Below are 22,049 nucleotides of genomic sequence, written 5' to 3'. Positions count from 1 at the left end.
TCCTGGTGGGCCAGCCAACAGTTCCCTCTGGAGGCAGCATCATTATATCTGCCTGGTTCACTTAGTAGCAGATGGTGAAGAGCAGTAGAGCTGATACACTGCATTTCACAGAAACCAGGATCCTTCTGGTACCTCTGCAGCATACGCAGACTTGCCTGATTTGAGACTGTGAATTCTTTATATGCTTCCCAAACTAGGTTTCCTTGTTTGCTACTGTGTATGTCAATGTGAGAGCGATTTTTATGATCTGCTCTGTTGCTGGACAGTGAAGAAGCTACTTGTCTCCAGCTTTTAGCTGCTGGAGGATCTATTTCCCGTTTTATTTCTATTTTTACTAAAAATTAAAGGATGACAGCTCTGATGGTTTTCATTTTCACTGGTTGACAGGCTTTTCTTCCCCCTCCCCTTTTTTTAATTCCTGCTGTCTGCCAAAGGACAATCTGTTTGCTCTGAGACAGTTTAATGCATACTGACTACCAGAGGCAGAACTTCCATTGGCTCTGTTACAGGGGTAATTTACACTTTAACAAGGTATTGTGACAAGGTGGTAATTATATTTTTATCACGTCATTATGACATTACCACCTGGAAAGCCATAGCTGATTAATTAGTGGCATATATTAAATTTATAACCCTCGAACTCTAAAGTTATCATACCTAAGTGGTGTAATTATGTTGAACTGTGGTGTGGCAGTGAATTGAGGTGAAGATGCTGAGTATCCACCTATTGCAATAGGTTTAACGAGTGCCAGTAGAGGGCAGGGAGCTGCAGAGAAGGACATACTTTTTTAAAAAGAAATAAGGAAGAGAATGAAGTCGTTGAAATCCTGAAGCCAAATCTAGTCAGCTGGAGAGTTGCAAGGCTTCTTGCATATATGCGTTTTTTAAAAAGATGTAATTTGAGAGCAGTCTGATATACAGTAGTTCCTGCTCTTCGTTTCACAGTTTTACTTTAGCTAGTTCGCATGTGTTTTGTTTTTTGCAATATAGCAATTTCTTTGGAACTTTTGGAGGCTCAGACTGGCTATTCTGGAGACTATATCACCTCTCTGCAACTAATAAGAAGCACTGTTTTTGGCAGGATGAGCTTTTCTTAGTCTTGTCCATATGCCCATGTGTTTTATGTTGTTCCTCCCAGTTTAGTTCTTTTCTCTTGCCCTTAATATTAGGAGATAAAGAAAAGGAATGAGACTAAAAGTAATTAATGAAAATGTCCACAACACATAGCTTGATCAAATGTATTCCCATATCCCTCTGCAAAAATACTGCATTGCAGATTATTATTATTATAAACCAAATCTGTTTTTGTCCAAATTACTATGTTGCATTATAGAGTCAGAGCTTCAGTTTTGATTTTTTTCACTGTTTGTTGTGCTTTTCTACGTCATATTTGTAAGCTGCTGATATTTTTTTCTCTCTTTGCATTATAGCAAATGAAGTAACTACTTTCCCTGTGCTGGTGAGTGATCAGAGTGAAATCGTGGATACCAATGGAGCCGGAGATGCATTTGTTGGAGGTATTTCTTTCTTCACTCTTATTTGGAGATGGTCCTATTATTCTCTGTATAAAATCTACCATTTTTTCATTCAGCTATCCCACAGAATTAACTTCATTCTTTTAGAGCTTTTCTTTGCATTTTGAACTTACGGGATTCAATTAAGTTCTGATTTTCAAAGGGAAAGTGTGTTCTATTACTTTAAAGATGATATGCCATTATGCTATACTCTGGTCGTTTTCATGAGATTAATTGTATCTGTCAGACTGTTGCATAAACAAGCTGCATCAAGTACTATATAGTGTACAGAAATCCCTCCTGGCTTAAATGTTAACACATTGTTGTTCTTTAAAACAGGTTGTAGTGAATATTAAACAGTATGTTAATAAGTGAGCATAATGTCTTCTGATCATGTCGGTTTTGGTAGAACATCTGCTTCCAATACAATTATTTGGACATCAAAAAAGAACACAAAGGGTTAATTTGTTAAAACAAACCCAGAAAATATCTGGCATTGCTTAATATCCATTTGCAAACTTACTATTTTTTTTGGCATAAGCTCTAAGGAAAAAAAAAAAGAGGATGTTATGTCTATGCCTGTTTTTTAAAACGATTCAATATAAGCCAAAAAACAATCTAATCCAAAAGTTCTGTCATTCATTGTAACCTTCATACATGTAGTTCTGTGATGCACTATTGCATCCTGAAGACTCCGATATCCAGGACACAGCAGCTTTAAGGAGCTCTATTAGTCACTAATTTACTGGAAACATTACCAAAGAGACTTTATAAATAGAAATGCAGGGCTCAGTCTTGTAGCTATGAAGGGGATAACAAGCAGCGTGTTACCCAAATTAAAGCTTCAGAATTGAGTCCCACTTCAAGAAAGTATTCAAAATAAGCTTAATCTTAAGAATGTGAATAGTTCCATCCCTACTCAATACATCACTTAAACCTATGATAAATTTTCAGTATATGCTTAAATCTGGCTGAAAATAGGAATGTTATTACTCATTTGCCTTGGTGCTTCATGAATCAAGAAGGGCAGGAATAGAGGAAAACATGTTAGGTCATGTTATTCATACACCTTTTAATGCTTACTTGTGATTTAGGAACAATTGAAAATGACAAATAAAGACTAAATTTGAACCAGCAACAGTGACTATCAACATAAATTAGATCTTCAAGGGCATATCCCCGTATACGTGTGCTCTGTGTGTCAGCTGTGTCAGTAGGCTGCTGTCTTGCCATGAAAACAGAAAAGATCTTGCCTATTTTGTTTTCAGATCCTAAAAATAAAATAACACAGGGTAGTACTCAGGTGGTCAATATGGTAGACACCAACCAAGCTTTGCCTCAGCAGGAAGCAGGTTTTCATGTCTGCCACATTTATCTCAGATTGTATTTATTTTCATTTCTTCAGATTTTGGGCATTATATGGAAATCAGGACTTTGATGGTTTTTTAATAGTCCTGCTTCTTCCCTGACTTAGCTGCGGGAAGACTGTTAGGTCAGGCTTTAAGATCTGTCTGGTCTCTCATAACCTTTCCTTTTCCCTAGTACTGCCTTAGCTGCTGTTTTTCTGTAGAAAGCTAAAACGTTGACTTCAGCAATTTTTCAGAATGTACTGGATGGACTGGCTGATAGAAGCCAAATCAGACCCCATTCCAAATTGCTCTCTTCCAGGGAGTTCAGGCATACCTGGTCAGGGTAGTGTTGGATCAGTTGTGATATTGCTTTCTCTAAGTGTCTAACAGTAGATTTCAGCAGTTTGGTGGAAAACAATGTGAAAAATGCTAAATTTGGGAAGAAAGTAAAGAGAATGGCTCTTTTGAAAGATCAACTCCCCTTTCTCTTCCTAAGGCTGTTGAGATAACCTGCATGGAGACAACAATCTTCAGTGTATTTGGGGGAAATTAGAACATAAGTCCTGTATTACTGTTTATGGACATGGATTATTTTCCTCACTTCCCCTACAAATAGCACTTAGGCATCATTGGATGCTTTTTGTATAGCGTTCAAGTGCAATGCAGTCTAATGTAGCATGGCATTGTACAGTTCTCCCTCTTACCGTAACAGGTAAGGAAAGAAGCACAGCTGTTTTTTCCTCTGTGAAGGGATTTGGCTCAGAAGTTGCAAATTTCTGAATTCTCATTGCAGTTAGGTCCTTACCTGAATATTGGTATGTGAGCTTAGGTTCTTCTTGCACCATATTTCACTCTGCTAAGACTCAGAAACCAACATGAGCTTTTGAATACTCACACTTCTTCCATTAGCTTCTGAGCTATCTTAGTTCTCCGCTGTCACCCCATAAATAATAAATTGGTCATTTATTCTCCTCAGAGAACAGATTTTCCTGAGCTTAGTCCAGATGGGAGATTTGGGAGTCATAACAGTCTAGGTACACAGCTGATTCTAGTCTTACATACTGTGGTCTCCTTCTTCATGGAGTCATTTAATTTTCTTTCCCATATGTAGGAAATGGGATACTGAACTGGATAGGCTTTGATTTGGTCTGTGTTTCATTTGGGGGGAATGTCTGTATTTTATCTATATCACACTTTTCATGTGTTTTCAAAGTATGTATTTGCAACAGGAAAAGTTCTTTATTGTCTCCTTACCAGAAAGCCCTACACCGTAATGTGGGTATTACTAGTTAACATATGTATCTTCTGTTGATTCTAGCATTGTGCCAGATGCAGTGTTTTTAGTCCTGACAGAACTTTCATAATGGAAAGTTTATATATTATTTTCAGGGTTTTCCTAGTTTCTTTCTTTGACTGAGGTTTTTATCAAGCTATTACTACCCATGCAACAGTACCTGAGTACCGGAGCTGTTGACTCTGTTGAGGTTGGAGAGGCCTTGCAGAGAGATCTTGACAAATTATAGAGCTGGGTAATTGCCAACCATATGAAGCTCAACAAGAGCAAGTGCTGGATTCTGCACCTGCGATGGGGCAACCCTGGCTATAGGTACAGACTGGGGGGTGAGAGGCTGGAGAGCAGTCCCAGAGAAAGGGATCTGGGGCTTCTGGTCAACAGCAAGTTGAACATGAGTCACCAGTGTGCCCTGGCAGCCAGAAGGGCCAGATGTGTCCTGGGTGAATCAGGGGCAGCGTGACTAGCCAGCTGAGGGAAGGGATTGTCCTGCTCTGCTCTCTGCACTGCACTAGTGCAGCCTCACCGTGAGCACTGTGTGCAGTTTTGGGCACTACAGTATAAAAAGGACATAAAACTATTAAAGAGCATCCAAAGGAGGGCTACAAATATGGTGAAGGGTCCAGAAAGGAAGACATACGAGGAGCAGCTGAGGTCCCTTGGTTTGTTCAGCCCCGAGCAGAGCAGGCTGAGGGGAGGCCTCATGGCGGCCTGCAGCTCCCTCACGAGGGGAGCGGAGGGGCAGGTGCTGAGCTCTGCTCTCTGGGGACAGCGACAGGACCCGAGGGAACGGCATGGAGCTGGGACAGGGGAGGGTCAGGCCAGGTGTTGGGGAAAGGTTCTGCACCCAGAGGGTGGTCGGGCACTGGGACAGGCTCCCCAGGACAGTGGTCCTGGCACTGAGCCTGACAGAGTTGAAGGAGCGTTTGGACATTGCTCTCAGAAACATGATTTAATTTTTAGGTACTCCTGTGTGGAGCCAGAGGTAGGACTCAATGATCCTTGTGGGTCCCTTCCAACTCAGGCTATTCTTTGATTCTAGGTAGAATATTTTGATTTTAGTATCCTTGTAGTAAAGTGTTCTGAAGTTCATCCCTTAACTTAAAAATGCACTCATTGTTATACTATATTCTCCTAGAAACACAGTCCTTCATTCAAACAGTACGGAACAAGAGTGCCCTGGCAAAGCTTTCCCATACTGGGAAGCTTTTGAAATTGGTATATTAATATGACTGAGCAGTGGTTTTGTTGGCACATGGTGTCTTGGCTGAGAGGAAAATGTGGGATATAATGAGAACTAACCCCATCAAGCAGGTTTTATTTTACATGAGAAGGTCAGGTTTGTTAGGCTTTATCGTATTTTGAAAGATTTTTCACTGAGGCACTCTCTTCCAGAGGTTTAACTCACAGTTTGTAAGGAAATTCCATCTCGACAATTATGCCAACTTGGCAAGTCACTCCTTATGTATTTCTCCATGTGAAAGTGGAAAATAAGGAATCTGGTGCTTTGTTTTGTTTTGTTTTGTTTTTCTAGAACCTATCTGACAGTCATTAAACTTAAAAGTCATGAAAAAGTTTAAAGATACAAGGTTTCTGGGCACTTTTAGCTCTGTGAACTGATTCATGAGCTGAGCAGTTCCACACTTGAAGCTGCTGGCCTCTAAGGAGAACTAGCTTAATCCAACAGCAAGCAACAAAAAATAAACTTAATTCTTCAGCTGAAATGTGATTTTATTAAGTTGGCACCAGGAATATCTCTGAATTTCTTGCCTCTTACCACAGGCATCAAGTCACCTGCCGTTCAGGCTGGTGCAGTGCATGAATGAGAAATCAGGCTTTAAAATGGCTGCAGGTAGCTTTATGCTAAAAATACTTCTCTAAACAACACTAATGGAGTTCTGCCTTTATTGCTTTTCAACAACACTACTACCTTTTAGAAGTGTAAACAGTAATGATTTACTCTGTAGCATCTCAGCACCTTCTATGGATTTCAGGGGTGCCACAGATTTTTCAGTTATAAATCCCTGAGATACTCATAAATTAAAGTTGCAAGTCCACCTCCGGGTTCTGAGGACATTGACAAATCACTTGAGCTTCGCTGACCTGGCTTATGACACAAGAGTTCTCTTAATGGAATTACAGCCTTATTTTGTAGAGTTTGTGGAACATTCTGTTACTCATTAAATTACCATTTATTTATTGCTAGTCAGCCCCATTTTGAACCTCTGCAATAATGTTAATCGGAGTATATTTAACGGCAGTAAACATACTGAAACACAGACAATTTTAACATCCTGTGTTTTCCCTTATGTTATCCTGCTCTCTTTAGCTATAGTGAAGTCTGCTTTCTGTTTGGACTCCTCTTTGTCACTGCCACCGTAACCAATGAAAACAATAAGAATCTTTTCTGATAATAGCTGTCATTGTTCCCTGCAAAATCTCTGCCTCTAAGTGGAATTGGATCAAGAATCCATAATAAATGAATAGCAGAAGGTGTAAAATCAATGCTTTTTTTCAGGTTCTGTCAATAGAAATATATTGACGATGTAATCTGCTATGATTTAGTTATATACTGCATGAAAAGTACTGAAGTATGAAGTGTAACCACAAATCATTTTCAAGTAGTGTAATGACACAGTGACAGAATGATCACAGTAAGCGTATATTACTTAGCACCATGCTATAAAGATATTATACTATTCTCAACGAAAAAAAATCCTTAGATATAAGGAGCTCTTCATTAAGCATTGTACAATGCCAAAGACAAGCTGATAGCGATTTGTTACCAAAGCTGAGTCAACAACTCAAACCACCTGTCAGTTTAAAATCCCATTGGCAGCTTTCATGTACAGAGGAATTTCATAAGCTGTTATTTAAAGTTTGAAAGCCACGCTGAGAAATTTTTTGGTGCACATGCTTACAGAAGAAGCAGTTATCTCTCTTTCTCTTGTGAAACCTAGTGTAAATCTTATGAGGTGGCCAAATTCTGTCTCAGTTATCAGAGAGCTGCTCTGATAGAAGACAAGGATAGCAACAAAAGAGGACTTGTCTACTTTCGTAAGTGTTTTTGAGCAAGTGTGCCTCGTTGCATCCTCATCTTCTCTTTAGAGACTTGAGGGTTTAGTGGAGATATTTTCCTCCTTTTGTTTACATTTCTATTGCCAAACTGACTAAACTAAGTCATTCCCTCAGCTTTAATACAGAGGTTAATCCTAAACAATATTTTTTCTATCTTACTCTAAATGCCTCTACAAATTAGATAAAGACCTTGGACTCCTCAGAGTTTGCCTAAAGGTCATCACATTGTTCAAATTTTAGTCTGCTTTTGTAAGCTAAATGCAAATGATTTTCTATAGAGTGGCATCCAGCTTTGTTTTCAGAGTTAAGTAATATGTGGTGTATTTCTACATTATTGAAATGTTAAAATATTACCCCTAATGTGAAACATTCTTCAGTGATATTATGTAAATATATATATACATTGTGAAAACACACTACAAGAAATAGGAAGATAGGCTTGCAAAGAATCCACAGTGCACAGAATAATTGCTGTTCATTATTCCTCTACTAATAAGTTTGATTCAAGAAACCTTGTTTGTTTTTTTGTTTTGTTTTGTTTTTAAAAAAAGTCTGGTTCTATTTTCAAGGCACTTCAGTAAACTTTGAAGAATTTTAGTGTAACTTTGAAATACCTTCACTGAATCCAGTGGATTTGAACAAGTATAACAAGTATATGAAGTATAACAAGTATATATATAACAAGACAGTTATGAACAAGTATATTTTTCAATAAAAATTGAATAAATTAAATCTGTTCTTGTAATTCTTCTGCTGTTGTTCTGCAGAATTCATCATTTATGGAAGGAATCCAAGAATCTTTAAGTTAAAAAAATCACCTAGATGGCCACAGGCTGGAGCAAGTGACCTCCAGATGTCTCTTCCAACCTCAGTTGTGCTGTGGTTCCATAACTTTTAAAGCTGTAGGAATTAGGGACCCTGCTGCCATTTCCTGCTTCTCTGAAAATCTGCCTCAGTTGTCTTCTGCAGGTAGTGTTGGTGGTTAAAGCGTAGAAGCTGACTGAATTAAAAATTGAAGCTTATACAGTGAGAGTTCCATCTACTCACAATAAATCTGGTATAGGGCAAAGAGGTGGACTGTGTTCATGGCTTTGTCTAATAAGTCTCATAGGTATTTCAAGTAAAGGAGTTGGGTGGGTAGATGCGTGTGAGAAATTAAATACATTCTTATGGGTAGTTGCTGTATGGTTATACCAGGAGTGCAAAAAATGACAAATAGTTCTGATAATGTAGACAGCAGAGACTGGTGATTAAAACGGTATGTCAGATTACTAAATTATGAGTGAGCTTGTGACTATATTAAAAGTAAAACTCCTTAATGGATGTATAGGACTGTCTAAAATTGTGAAAAAAAATCTGTTTTCACTGAAAGCATCGCAGAGGAATGAAATACTCTTCTTATTTGTTGTCTTTTCAGCTCTGTATGAATCTCTGTTGTAAGCGTTACCCTCCCTCCTGTACTTGGCACCCCTACAAAATTCTAGATTTGTTGTAATAGGAGTTCAAGGAACTAGGAGTAGTTCTTTAATAAACAACAGGAGTGTGATACCAGAAGCTACTTAATTCGCTTAAAATGGTCTTTAATTTGTATAAGGTTTTTGTATTTGTTTAAAATACCTTGGGAAGTTGTCATCATTTCTAATCACATTTGATGGAGAGAAATACAGTGGATAAAATATCACTGCTGTGAAGTACTACCTTCTGATAACTCCAGAACCCTGAGAGGCAATTTTATTTGCCAGCTGGGAGTGAGGGGTACTTCTTTTTTTTTTTTTGTAATAGCATTTAGATATATATGTATATGTTATTTCTTATGGCTTATTTCTGCTATAAAATTTATCTTCATGAGCAAAGAGAAGAGGGGATACTACATTGCTTTGTCTTTTCTTTGAAGTAAAGATAAATGTTTTAACAAAAATCAGCACTCTTAGTCTTCATTTATACAACATGGGTGGCTAATTGCTTCTGAGCAATCCTGTTGTTACTGAGATCATGGCTGATGAGATATGAAGCTTTGAAATAAAAATACCTTGTTAATGTCATCCACATTTTGACTGACAGCCCATTTTGCCCATCTTTAATACTCCTGTTTTATAAACAGCATACATGAGTATAATAGCTGAGCTGCAGATAGGGCATCAATCTTGGCTTGCTAGAGGAGAACTTGTCAACATGCTCATGACTTACCGCCCATGTGTGGAATCCTTAATTCTCTCAGATAAATATCACATCTAAAGCTAGGCTGTTAGAGGGTCACGTTATCTCTATAACTGGTCTTCTACAAACTACAAAATTATGAGATTATACTTTCCTGGCTGACTTTGCTCAGTCTCAGCTAGAGGCACATTGTTATTCTGATCAATATTGTAGCCAGTCGCTAGTCATTTCAACATTGATACTGGCATAATTTAGAAGTTTACCACAGTTTGAATTGCAACTACTTGAACAAAACCACAAAAACTGGTATCACTCAGAAAAAAACACAGTGTATTACAGTTTTCTGTTTAATTCCCTACTTAATTTATTTGCCAATCCCATTCAGAATTATTTCTTTGGAAGTAATATACTCTTCTTTGATGGTATTATATGTAAAACTTGTAACAAATGTTGTTCTGGTGTAATGTACATTTTTTTAAATTGCTACCATTACATAGGTTTCTAACTGTTCATTTTAATAAGTTTATTGCATATTTATATTTATCAATACATAGTAACCTAAATATGGTAATTCTCATTTTCACCTATACAATATAAAGACAATCCAGAAAAATACATAGAATTACTGTAAAGCAAAATATTAGTATATTTGCTGTCTTTTTTTTTTTTTTTCCAATAAAATGTACGAGAGAGCCCTTTGTAAGGACCACTGGGTGGAATTAAAAAGACTCGGAAGTTTCTAATTAGACTGAAGCAGGACCTGATCCTTCTAGCTGTCGTTCTCTTTGCCTGTCACTGACATTGGCAGTGCTAAGGGAGCCATAGTGTGCAGCAAGAGGATTAATATTTGGGTTTTAAATGCCTAGTTTACCTCACCATAAAATCAGAGACATTTTGGATTGGCTTTGTGAGAAGCAAGCATTGAATAGGCTGTGTACATTTTCAAAACAAGCCTACTGTGTTAAAAATAGATTTTCAAAACCAATTATAAAGTTCCAATTTTTGCTGTAATAGCTATGGGACAATTACAAATTGACTTAACGCCTCAAAGCAAATCATCACCGTTTAAAATATTTTGTCATGCCTACTACCCCTATCCTCATAACATTTCATTTTATGTTAATGTGTCATGTGTTAGAAAATCATGTAATGATAAAGAAAATGTTCATGTGGAAGGTTAGAAATGACTTTAATGAGTTATTATTACCTTGCTCTCAGACTGTTGATAATATTTTTGTGTTATTTTAATGTATTCTGAGTAGAGACAGAGGCACTAGTCAGATTGGATCATCAAGAACATTCCCCTGGGAGTCAGGGCAGGATGCAGTCCCCTAAGAAATGATGTGTCAGATTAAGCTGATGCTATATTCACAGGAAATACAACACACAATGAAATACAAAAATACACTGAAATATGTTATCTATTTCATGTCTGATATGAATTGGTTTGGCGCTATGGAGACTGACACTGATCATAAAGGCACTTCTCAGGATGTGGTATTGGTTAGTGGTATACTCGCTCACTTGCAACTTGCTCTATTATTTAATGAGATAGTAACTTCTCCCATAATTTCTTCGCTTCCCCCGTGCTGAAATGGGCTCATACTTGAGGTGGGAACATGGCAAGGTTGCAATAAAAAGGAAAGAAAATTAAAAGACATGGTCCCAGTTGAAAGCAGCGGTAGTAGCAGTGCTTGTAGGTTTGACACTGATCTCTTATACTTGAAAGAACATTACTGTTATTGGTGATCTGCATCAATCCAGGACCATAACAGATATTTAAAGAGGCAAAATATACTAAGTGATAGCCTATAAAATATGAGCAGTAGGAATATAATGCTGTGCTAGGCTATTTCAGCACACAAAACTCAAGCTATTCATAGGCTGTCTAGCTATCACGTAATTCCTACTGCATTGGCTGATGCTTTTTGATTCTCATTGCATACTGCTGGCTCAATTGAGTAGAAGTATACCTGCAAATAAAACCTTACTGTCATATGATTGCTCTGCAAACACAAGTTCCAATTTACTTGCTTTTGTGCATATGAATCTCAACCATTCAAGCCATTTTTGTACTTGACTATGACAGAAGCATTACGCTCTCAAACAGCGTTAAAAATTGAATAGTGGTTAATAATAATATTCCATTTTGTTATGCTTAGGATTTCATAATCTCTATATGAAATTAGTGAAATTCTCTTCCTCTTATCCCAAGCAGTAGGTGTAGGAATCTGTGCCATTTCATGTCAATACTAAGAATCTGTTTTGAGGCTCTCAGAAATTTTCCTGAAATACTTATTAAAAAAAAAAAAAAAAAAAAGAACAAAAAAGTTTATTTCATTCTGTTGTCTCAAAAAAGGCTAAGGAGAATTTTAATTTTTGGAGAACACTTCTATGAAACTTTCTAGGAAAAGTTTCTAGAAAAAAAAATGAAATAGAAATATCAGCCTGAAAAGTAGGTGTTTGTTTTTTGTTGTTGTTGTTTTTCCCAGATAGACACAGATGTTTCCAATGAAAATACCTGTGTTAAGATTTGGTATACACAATGTCTTGATTATTCCTTGTAAGCTTGGAGGGTTTTATTTTATTTTATTTTATTTTATTTTGTTTTGTTTTGTTTTGTTTTTGTTTTATCAAATGTTTTCTCCTGGTCCTGGCTGTTGGAAACAAGCCGAAAGCCACCGGATTCTGATCCAAAAAGGAGTTTTCCCAAGGTTCATCCTGTGGACTTAAAAATGAAGAGTAGGACCATCAGAAGTTAAAATTTTGTTATACCAGTTTCTTCCATCATGCTTTTCTTGTAGCATATTGTAAGTTGACATGATTCTGTTCCTGGACAATGAGATGCACTGGGGAGTTTTAATAGACGTGATATATGTAACACAGATTATAAGTAGAGTCCGCAAAGGATGAGTAATGTGGAAAGTGTCACCATATAAAACGCTTTCCTCCAGTGTTGGGCTGTTCTTCCTTAAAGAGTGGACAGCGCTCAGTGAAGGCACAGGCCAAGAAGTTGAAGTCAAAAGGAAAACTCGAATCAATCTCAGTGGGCTCCATATCGGGACATAAGTGTTCCCCATCCGTTGCACAGCCTTCAGGACCAAACTGCTGTAGAGCTACAGACACTATTTTTGCTTGCACAGAGACATCAAAGAAACAATAAATTTTCCTCAGAGAGAGTCTCCAGTAGGCCCAAGCATCTATACAGGCCCTGGGAAGTACGATTACACCTTACTCTACGAGCTGCAGTGAGCTGGCCCAGAAGGTCCAGACAGTGGTAATCATATAAGCAATGCAATAAAAATACTCAGCTTTGAGTAATTGACTCCTAATGGAATAACAGGGATATAGTGGAGTTTTATTTCTTTTTTTTTATTGTTACATTCTTGCAGGAATCTTTTGTTAACTTTTTCCACATGTAATGCTTTAAAGCATTAGGGGCTGAGCTCTTTTTTGCTTTGTGTATTCAACACCTCCTCTCCATTCCAGGAAATGGCTGCTAAAGTGATATGAAAACACTCCTTGCACTTACTCACAGTCTTCCAGTAAATGCAAAGTTGCATTATTTGCATGTGTCCATAAATGACTGTATAAACTCAGACTGAGGCAGATGCAGGCATGCACCCATCTGAATGATCCTTACAGGAATTCAGTGCATTCAGGAGGTGTTTGTAAATATAAAGACAAGAAGGACAGAGATAGCAATAACAATACTAGGTGCTTTTACTGAAAACGTGCTTGCTTTAGTATTCATGTCAGTGACTAGAAGATAAGAAGTTTGTGTAAGAAGGTGGTACACAGACAGTGAAGTGCATCCCCCGTTTAGCACATGACCGTTTTATAAATAGAGTAGATATAGACTTCCGAAACATGTTATTTGTGATCTCATGGTTTTGTCATTCTCTGGAAGTAAAAATATTGACATTTACCAGGCTGTTTGTTCCAGCTTTCTGATCTCCTGCAGTTTATTTTTATAACAACCTTATTGATGAGCCTCTTACTCAGCTCTCTAGGTTTAACTGAGTTGAGTCGATTTGTTACCACAGCTTCAAGTAGCTGTTACAGAACAAGCGAGACATCCTAATAAAGCTGTAAACGTGTTTACTCAAACATGGTATTGATTTTACTTGGAGAGGGAGAAGCTAGTGCTTAGCATGGTGTCAGGGAGGATGAATTTAACTGCAGTTTTTCATTGTCATCTGTCCTGGTTGTGAAACACTAAGTGAAGCCACAAGAGGATAATTAGAATTGCCAGAAATTTAGCCCCTAAAATCAGTTAACCACTTGGGATTTTTGTAGTTTAATTAGTTTTTATTAAAACTTTCCTCCAGTGGTGTAGTCAGGAAGGCTTTTCTAATGTTCTTTTCAGTGACAGTGAGATTTCAAGGTTGCCACTTGTTAGATATACATCTTAAATGACTGTGTTTCTGAAAAGATTGGTAACCTTTCTTCTCTCACTTGTAATTAGCCTGGCACTACAGTTGGGTAGAAGCACAGAGCCATCTCATTTAAAAAGAGAGGAAAAGACACTTGTTTACTGTGTGCACTTGATTGTACCTATATACATTTGAAGCTAATAGTATAAATATGCGTATGTAGAATAATTCTTACACTATCTTGAGAGAGAAAGAACTTAGGCATGTGAAGATTGAAAGAAGTATCATATATTGGGAGATGCTTACATTTAATTTGTCGTATATACCATAAGTCTAATGTGTCAGACCACAGTGCCAAAATACATGAAAACTGAAGCCAAATCCCACCCTTAATCAAAAACGTTTCCATTTAGAATAGCCAACATTCAGTTTGATAGCAATGGGCAGGGCCTCTGGCTTACCACAGTTCTTGGCTGTAATATCCACCATCTGCCACAAAATCAAAAAAAAAAAAAAAAAAAAAGAGAAACCTCAGCATGTTGACATACAGTCATTCAGTGACTATATTGCCGAATCATCTGATGCCAACATCTTTTACAAAATCTAGGCTGGCTGGCTGGCTCTTGGCACCAGCATTGCTAACCACCTGATTACAACTGACCAGACTCAGGATACCACAACATTAACCCACTCCAACAGCACTAAAAGACATAATAAAAAATAAAAAACACCTCACTTGTATCAGCTACAAGACTTTAAATTACCGGAGTAATGTTTCTTGAAAACTGTATCTCCGCACACTGCCGGCCCGGAAGGCTAGTGGGATCACTTAAAAATAGACTGCTCAGGCAACTGTGATAAATGCTGTGCACAAACAAGAGTGTAAAAAGGTGCTTGCGGCTGTCCCCCATGGTGGAATAACACCAGCTTAAAAAGGCAGTTCACAGATTACTCTGTAGAAACTTTAAATACAAGAAAGAGGAGACAGCTCAGTTGTCTGTGATCCGTTTTGTGTCTGGGACAATTCTGCTGGCAAATGGCCTGGCTAACACGGGTTGTGTTAGGTGCTTCAGGGTTCACCTGGAAGGGGAGGATTATCTGGGAACATCACATAACAAAAATGTTTTGAGGGGCTCTAACAGCTTGTAATTGTTCATAATTAATGCATTTGATAGTTGCTTTTTTTCCTGATTTTCTCTCTTGCGTTTAAAAAAATACATTAATATTTCCTTGGGCGTTTTTTGAAGATTGAAAGCGTGAGAGAGACTGCAGAAAGACGAGTAGTGGGCGAGCTGGGTGTCAGAGGCTATAAATGGATTTCTAGCCAACATTAGTAATTATAAGTCATTAAAATTAATTGTCAAGTGTACAGTTTGAAATGAAATATTTGGCTTCAATATAAGCTGTTTTTAAGTGTTGTTAAACCATTACTGAAGCAGACCAGAACTGTTGTGAAATCTCAGCTATTGGACTCCTACATTCCTCTCCAACTGCACTAGCGCTAGGCATTCATTCTAACTACCACTGATAATCTGGAAACAAAACTTTCAGAGAAATCACATTTCAGTGAAATTGTCTCTGAAATGTCTACTTTGCTGGCCACAAATATATGAACTTGCTTCTCCATTAATGATTTTAAAGTGCTACTCAGCTCTTAAAAATAACAAAGTAAAGACAACGCCTTTTGTGTCAGTCAGGACTGTCTTGCTGTGTCTTCTCAGAGTTGTATTGACGTCCCCAAAGAGGCTTGAGTTGTTTCAGTGAGGCCTTGATTTGGGTGTGGATTTTGAGGCTCAAGCACCACTTCTGGCACTTGGTTTAAGGAACTGTTAATTTGGTGGTGAGCACAAAAGGGAATAAAACAACTTGACTTTTTTGTCCCCCATTCTGCTTGCAGGCCTAACAATTATCAACATTGTCTTTGAGCATATGTAATAAGGAAGATGGAGATAGTAAAGATGAACTCTCAATTATTTCAGGCATTCCTTTTAGATTTCAGAGATGCTTTTCTCCACCGAGAAGAAAAGAAATAATTATGGGCCAAAAATAGTTATTGGTGTCTTATTCCCAGATGACAGAAGTGGTTATGTGAATACATTTTCTTTTGGGGTTTTATAGCACGGTAAGGTTTACAGCACTGTTTGAAGCTCTGTAAGAAGTTGCTGAGTACATGGGCTAGCTGGATACAGTTCCAAATAAGTTCTTAGTAAGTATAGATGGAAGGTGGTTACTTGGCTGTCCATGCCTGTGGGAGACAAAAGGCATCCCAGTCTACTGTGAACACCTACCAGGATGGCCTACTGAGTATCCTGCAGCTGCCATTTCTCTTACTCCATAAACAATAAACGTTTTGGATGTCAGGGCAGGAGGCAGACAAGTGGGAAATTCCTAAGTTTTGTTCTTGTCTTTGTGTTCTAGTGTGAAGAGTGCAGTGTGTAATGCATGTAATACCATGCACAACCTCAGCAGTGCAGAAATGCACTGCAATTACAAGATAGTGGGCAATAGTGCCTAAAAGTTGTTTTGGTAAAATATTTGAAATGAGGCTGTTTTGTGTAGCCAAATACAGTGCTGCTTTTTGCACTCCATTCCAGTGATAGCCAGAAACTAGTTCAGGGCATGACATAGGTTGAAATAGCTGCTGATCTACTTTAGTATGTGTTGGGATAATCTAGTTCTGTGAGCCCAGACTCATGATAAAAGATCAATCCTGCCCTTTCTGCGTGTGAAACTGTAGGAGTGTGGAGTAAGTGTTCTCTTCTATTTTTGCATGGCCAGTCATGGCACCTTAAAACGATTACAGCCTTTAGCTGCTTTGTGTCTTCCCTCCACCATCCTGCTTGCTGGTAGAGCTGTTTGAGTACTCACCTATGCCACTTCAGTTTAAATTAACCACATTAGCAAAGACCTACTATTGACCAGTCCACTGTTAAAGCTAATCTGGCTCATTTTGACAAGAGAGTCAGGCTACAAGAGCAGCAAAGAAGGATGGTGAAAAACAGATGGGGAAGTAACTTCTTCAGCTGGAACCAAAAGATCTGAATCCATGCCTCCTTGAGAGTGTGACTCATGGGGTTTGCATCAGAGTACCTTATACACTGGAGGAGGCAAGCTTTAAACTACATTCTGACCATGCTGCTTTTTACTGCATTAACTAAAAAGAACATACTGCAGCTGAAGCAGCCAACCCGACAGAGCTCTTTGTTTCTCTGCTCAAACAGCAGTGCTTTCTGGTGTTCCCTCGGGGTCTCCTTTGCCAACTGCCTAGTCTTAGTATGTGATGTAGTTCTGTGTTTGTGGTATGTGTGTTTGTATTGTCATTCGATGCGATATTGTGTCAGATACTGCTATTTCTATTTCATCTATGAAATACATACCTTTTAAGAGAAACTCAACAGACAAGAGAATGGTTTGAGGGCAAACTCCCCTCTACAGTTTCTACATATCTCATGTATGACAGCTGCACTTAATGTCATTTCTTCACCACTCTAAAATCACAGAGATCTCTCATTTCTATCTGCAAATTAGAACAGGATTTTTTTTTTTCACCTGATTCTGCTTTCGCTTAGATCAGAATAAATAAGAAGTAGCTGCACTGAAGAGAAAAAAATATATACTAGTTTGAGACTACTGTGAGCTTGGGAGGTGGTGACAGTCTCAGTCTATTTGCTGTTGAAAAGTAATTCATGTTTTATGGTCCTTTGCTCCTTGCTATTTCCTCATCTTCACATATATTCGATGCCTTGATCATAAACATCGAGGACAGTTGTTCTTTCTTGTATAAACCGCTCTCTGAACTCATGCTCAGCACAAAACCTAGCTGAGTGTTTGCCTTTGGAGGCCTGCCCAGTGCATCTTCTATACTCACTGAGTCAGAAAGGGACTGTCTTAACAGCCTCATTTTACATACGGTTACAACTTGCTCTGAAGTTTTAACCACCCAGAAGCACACTGGCAAGCTCCTGCCTCCCAGGCAGTTTAAATGTAATGATTGACATTCTCTACGCATCCAAGAAAGTTTCCTCTAAGAATGCATGTTAATTTAATGGAGAGCAGACCATTTTCATCTCGTTATTCAGAAATGGCCTGATTTCTGCCAGGCATGCTGTTTGAATTTCTCAACTGTTACCCAGCTATTACAGCTGGACCATCCTGCCACAGTTGTGTTGTCTGTCATCCCCTGACTGCCGCCAGTGATAGCACTCACAGCACAATTTCTTCCTATTTCAGATTCTCATCTTTGTATACTGAAAAGTCCTGTCTTCTCCACTTGTGTTTATGGACTTAACATTCGCTGGTGAAGCAGTCATTTTTTCCCAGCTAATGTCAGTCAATATCTGTGAAATTCCAGCATGTATGTAGTTCAGGCTTCTCTAGAAAAGTATTGATGTCAGAAACATACAAATTTAAAACACCTGTTTTCTATGCTCCCCTCCATTTCCAATGAAAAGCATGTGATTTATAGATTTAGTAGTTTCACGTAAAGCCCCAAACTCTTTTCCCATTCGGTGCAGTTTAAAGAAAATCAGTTATCAGCTTGGCTTTTTACCATCAGTCATGACTGAGAAGCCAAGAAAGAGCTTGGTAATCCATGAAAACAGAGTCTGTTGCTCACCAGTATTATCCTCGGTTAATCTGTGACATTATTTTTCATGTACCTGGTTTTTAATCTTCAATGAACCAATATTATTGCACAGAGTAAGATATTTTTGCCATCTTCTAAAACTATACTCTGTTTCACACTGAAGGAAGTATTTTGAGAAGGAACATGGATTGAATGAGAGCATCATAATTTAACGTGGGATCTTTTTTTCCACTAGTAACCAAGCTGAACAGCAAAAGTGTATTCGGCTATCAAAAGAAAGCTAGCAAAACATTATCTTTGAATCAAAATTTGTGGTATGTCAGAAATTGGTACCAATGAACTACATAGTTTCAAGACTAGATTTGTACTGTGAAGGCCCAAGACCTGTCAGAGCATGACACAGAAACTTGAAATGGTGGATGAAAGCTTTAGAACACTTTTAAAACAACATATTTCAGCTTACTGGAATTCAGATTTTCTTGGGTAAGTCTCACTTTCCCTCTGCAATTGGATGGGGAAGGGAGATACATCTGAAAGACATTAAAACAGGATAAAAGTGAATAAAGTATTACCTCCAGAATGACAGAGTGGAGTTTTAAATTATAAGAAACTAAGTTTACTTTTAACATCTTGAAAACCTCTTCTAAATTTAAAAAACATATTCACCTCTGCCATAAGTTCTGTCATGCTTTCAATGACAAAAGTTTCAGCCAAGATAAAATGTTTCAGAGATAAGAGACTCAATCCATAAAATTTCTGGTACCACTTGTACTTAACATTTCCAAGCACCTATGAACAATCTCCTTTTTAGGAGTCCATTTGTTTATATTAATTTAAAGATGTACTCTGGTTTTCAAAACACTCAACTCCCGGCGATTTCTGGTTTTCTAAACCATGCATGCTAGAGGTTTTGTTACTTACAACAGTTAAGCAAGTGCCCTGACTGGGAGAGGTGCTTGGTTCTCTGTATAGTTTGCTGTTGGTTTGGGTGTCTGAGCATGGGGATGGGTGCCCACTGTTTTGCAAGTCTTAGGTTAAATTTCCCATAATCAAGGGCAACAGATGTCATCTAAGCTTCCTTATCAGGTAAAAAGTTCTCACTTTATCTTCTCTATGAAAGTCTGTAACTGTGAACATAGGTAACATTCGTTCGCTTTGTGCCTTCCCCTCTTTTGAGAACAACCTGCGCGGTGACAGTTGTGTGGGGCTGTGGCAGTAGCCGGTAGGGACAGAAGGAGCTCTCTGCTGTAGGGAAAACTGCTGCTGTGTTTTATTTAAAAATATATGTGAGGCATTTGAGGTATTTGAGGAATCAGGATTCTCTCTGGAAAAGAGCAAAGATACTGGTAAATACTTTTGAGGTCACTAGTAAACATCAGTCACGCTAATTGTTGATTTACTTGTTGAGAGCAGCCCTGAGGAGAAGGACCTGGGGCTGCTGGTTAACAAGAAACTTGTCATAAGCAAGCAACGTGCATTCACAGCCCAGGAAGCCAGCCACAACCTTGGCTGCATCAAAAGCAGCGGGGCTGGCAGGACAAGGGAGGGGATTCTGCCCCTCTACTCTGCTCCTGTGAGGCCCCACCTAGAGGCCTGCATTTAGTCCTGGGGCCCCCAGCACAAGAAGAACATGGACATATTAGAACAAGTCTGGAGGAGGGTCACAAAGATGATCAGAGGGCTGGAGCACCCCTCCTATAAGACAGGCTGAGAGAGCTGGGGTTGTTCAGCCTGGAGAAGGGAAGGCTCTGGGGAGACATCATTGTGGCCTGCCAGTGCCTGAGGGGCCTACAGGAGAGCTGGGAGGGACTCTGTCAGGGAGTGTGGTGGAAGGGCAAGGAGTGATGGATTTAAACTGAAATAGGGTAGATTTAGAATAGATGTTAGGAGGAAATTATTTGCTGTGAGGGTGGTGAGGCACAGGACATACTGCCCAGAGGAGCTGTGGATGCCCCATCCCTGGAGGTGTTCAAGGCCAGGCCGGTTGGGGCTTTGGGCAGCCTGGTCTGGTGGGAGGTGCCCCTGCCCATGGCAGGGGGGTTGGAACCAGATGGTCTTTAGGGTCCCTTCAACCAAAACCATTCTGTGATTCTGCTTGAAGCCACCAACTGGAGACTTGAGGTAAAAACGACAGCAGCAGCACCCTAACTCAGCGAGTCAGCTAGGCACAGTGCTGCATGTAAGCATGTACACACAGCTAGGCCAGCATTTCAATGCTCTGCTCCGTGAAAAACTGATGCACTCAAAAGATAACCATTTTCTTTCTTCTCTCTCTCTCTCCTGCTTTGTTCCTAGGCTTTCTCTCACAACTTGTCTACGACCGGCCAGTGACCGAGTGCATCCGAGCTGGACATTACGCAGCCAGCGTAATTATCAAGCGCTCAGGTTGCACCTTCCCAGAGAAGCCCGACTTCCACTGATACTGGTGAATTGGAGGGATCAACAGTAACTCCCATGTCGCCGTGGGATCGCTGCCTAATTTTTCCTCCTTCCCTTCCCTCACCTTTCCAATTACCTGCATCAACGCTTCTGTACTTCTGTTCATTTTATTCTAAACAAAATATGTATTTCTATGGTGTGTTTCTTTCCGTACCATTACCATGTCTCACTAGTCTTAACTTTTGGAAACAGTGCTAAGTGAAGCTTTTTCTCCCATTCATCTGGAAAAAAAATGTTCTCTTGACACAGTTTAAAAGAAAATCCCACGTATATGACACTGCTGATTAACACCAGTAAAATATTTCTATTGAATTACCTAGTTTTATCTAGCTGTGACCAAATCCTACACAACGTACTTGAAATCAACAAACCTGACTTTGTGTGTAACGTAATGTTGTAAACCAGGAATAGTTCTTTCTGTATAGTGGAGTCACAGTAGTGTTAAGACCAATTTTGAATATCCCAAGATTTTCCTTAACTGTTTGAGTGTACAAGTGTTTTGAGTGTACATCACATCCAGCCCAGCTTCCATGAAAGCAAGTAGCTATTTTATCAGTAATTTAAGGAACGTGATCCAAAGCTGGTGCCGTGCATTCAGTGTTCTTACACTGATGCCAGTAACTTTGGGTCTGGCACTAACGTGAGAGCAAGTCCTGTTCACCATGCCGTAACTTCACATTGGGCTGTCAGGTGAGCCAGCAGCTAGGTACATGCGGTGATTTCAGGACAGAGGTGTGAGCTGCTGATGGACATAAACATACAGCTAGATCCTGTCTCCTCAATGTGAACTCTCTGGAGGCTGTATTTAATTAAGGTACACATAGTGAAAATGAGGTACAGAAATATTTATGCAGGATATATTGACAGGATATGCCAAACGGAATCTCTGAAACGCACATTTTTAAACTTTTAATTTACTTTGGATAATTAAGCAATATGGTGGATTTTGTTTGTATTTACAGTATTCAAAGAGGTGATCTGATACTGCATTCATTACTTTGCTATGTAATTTGATACCGATAAATAAAAAATTGTCGTACAGTAATTCCTGGTTTTGTATTGTTATGAATCCGGCATTCCTCCAAGTATCGTACTGAATCAGAAGCAGGAAAAGGGCTCTTAACCCACTGTACATGTTAGAGCTCTGCGTTTGATCCGTGACTTTCCGTGTCCAGGTGGATGTTCAAGAGTGAGCTCAGCACTAAGGAAGGAAGGAAGGAACATCAGTGTTGTGTTTATATACCACGGGGAAGATGAAAA

General features: G+C 38.9%; 1 protein-coding gene across 2 annotated transcripts in view; it reads left to right on the top strand.

Moving 5' to 3' along the window:
- The window catches only part of ADK (adenosine kinase), a 276,073-nt gene extending 254,239 nt beyond the window's left edge, over nucleotides 1–21,834 (top strand). For both annotated transcript variants that reach the window (XM_068689294.1, XM_068689295.1), the window contains exons 10-11: nucleotides 1,431–1,517; nucleotides 20,646–21,834. In XM_068689294.1, coding sequence (XP_068545395.1) covers nucleotides 1,431–1,517; nucleotides 20,646–20,770 — 212 coding nt within the window. In that variant the 3' untranslated portion in view covers nucleotides 20,771–21,834. The remainder of the gene's footprint in view (nucleotides 1–1,430; nucleotides 1,518–20,645) is intronic.
- The last annotated feature ends 215 nt before the right edge of the window (nucleotides 21,835–22,049 follow it).

This window comes from Anas acuta, chromosome 7, assembly GCF_963932015.1.
Source record: "Anas acuta chromosome 7, bAnaAcu1.1, whole genome shotgun sequence".
Lineage (NCBI taxonomy): Eukaryota > Metazoa > Chordata > Aves > Anseriformes > Anatidae > Anas > Anas acuta.
The sequence above is the reverse complement of the archived record's forward strand: the minus strand, read 5'-3'. Positions and strand labels throughout refer to the sequence as shown.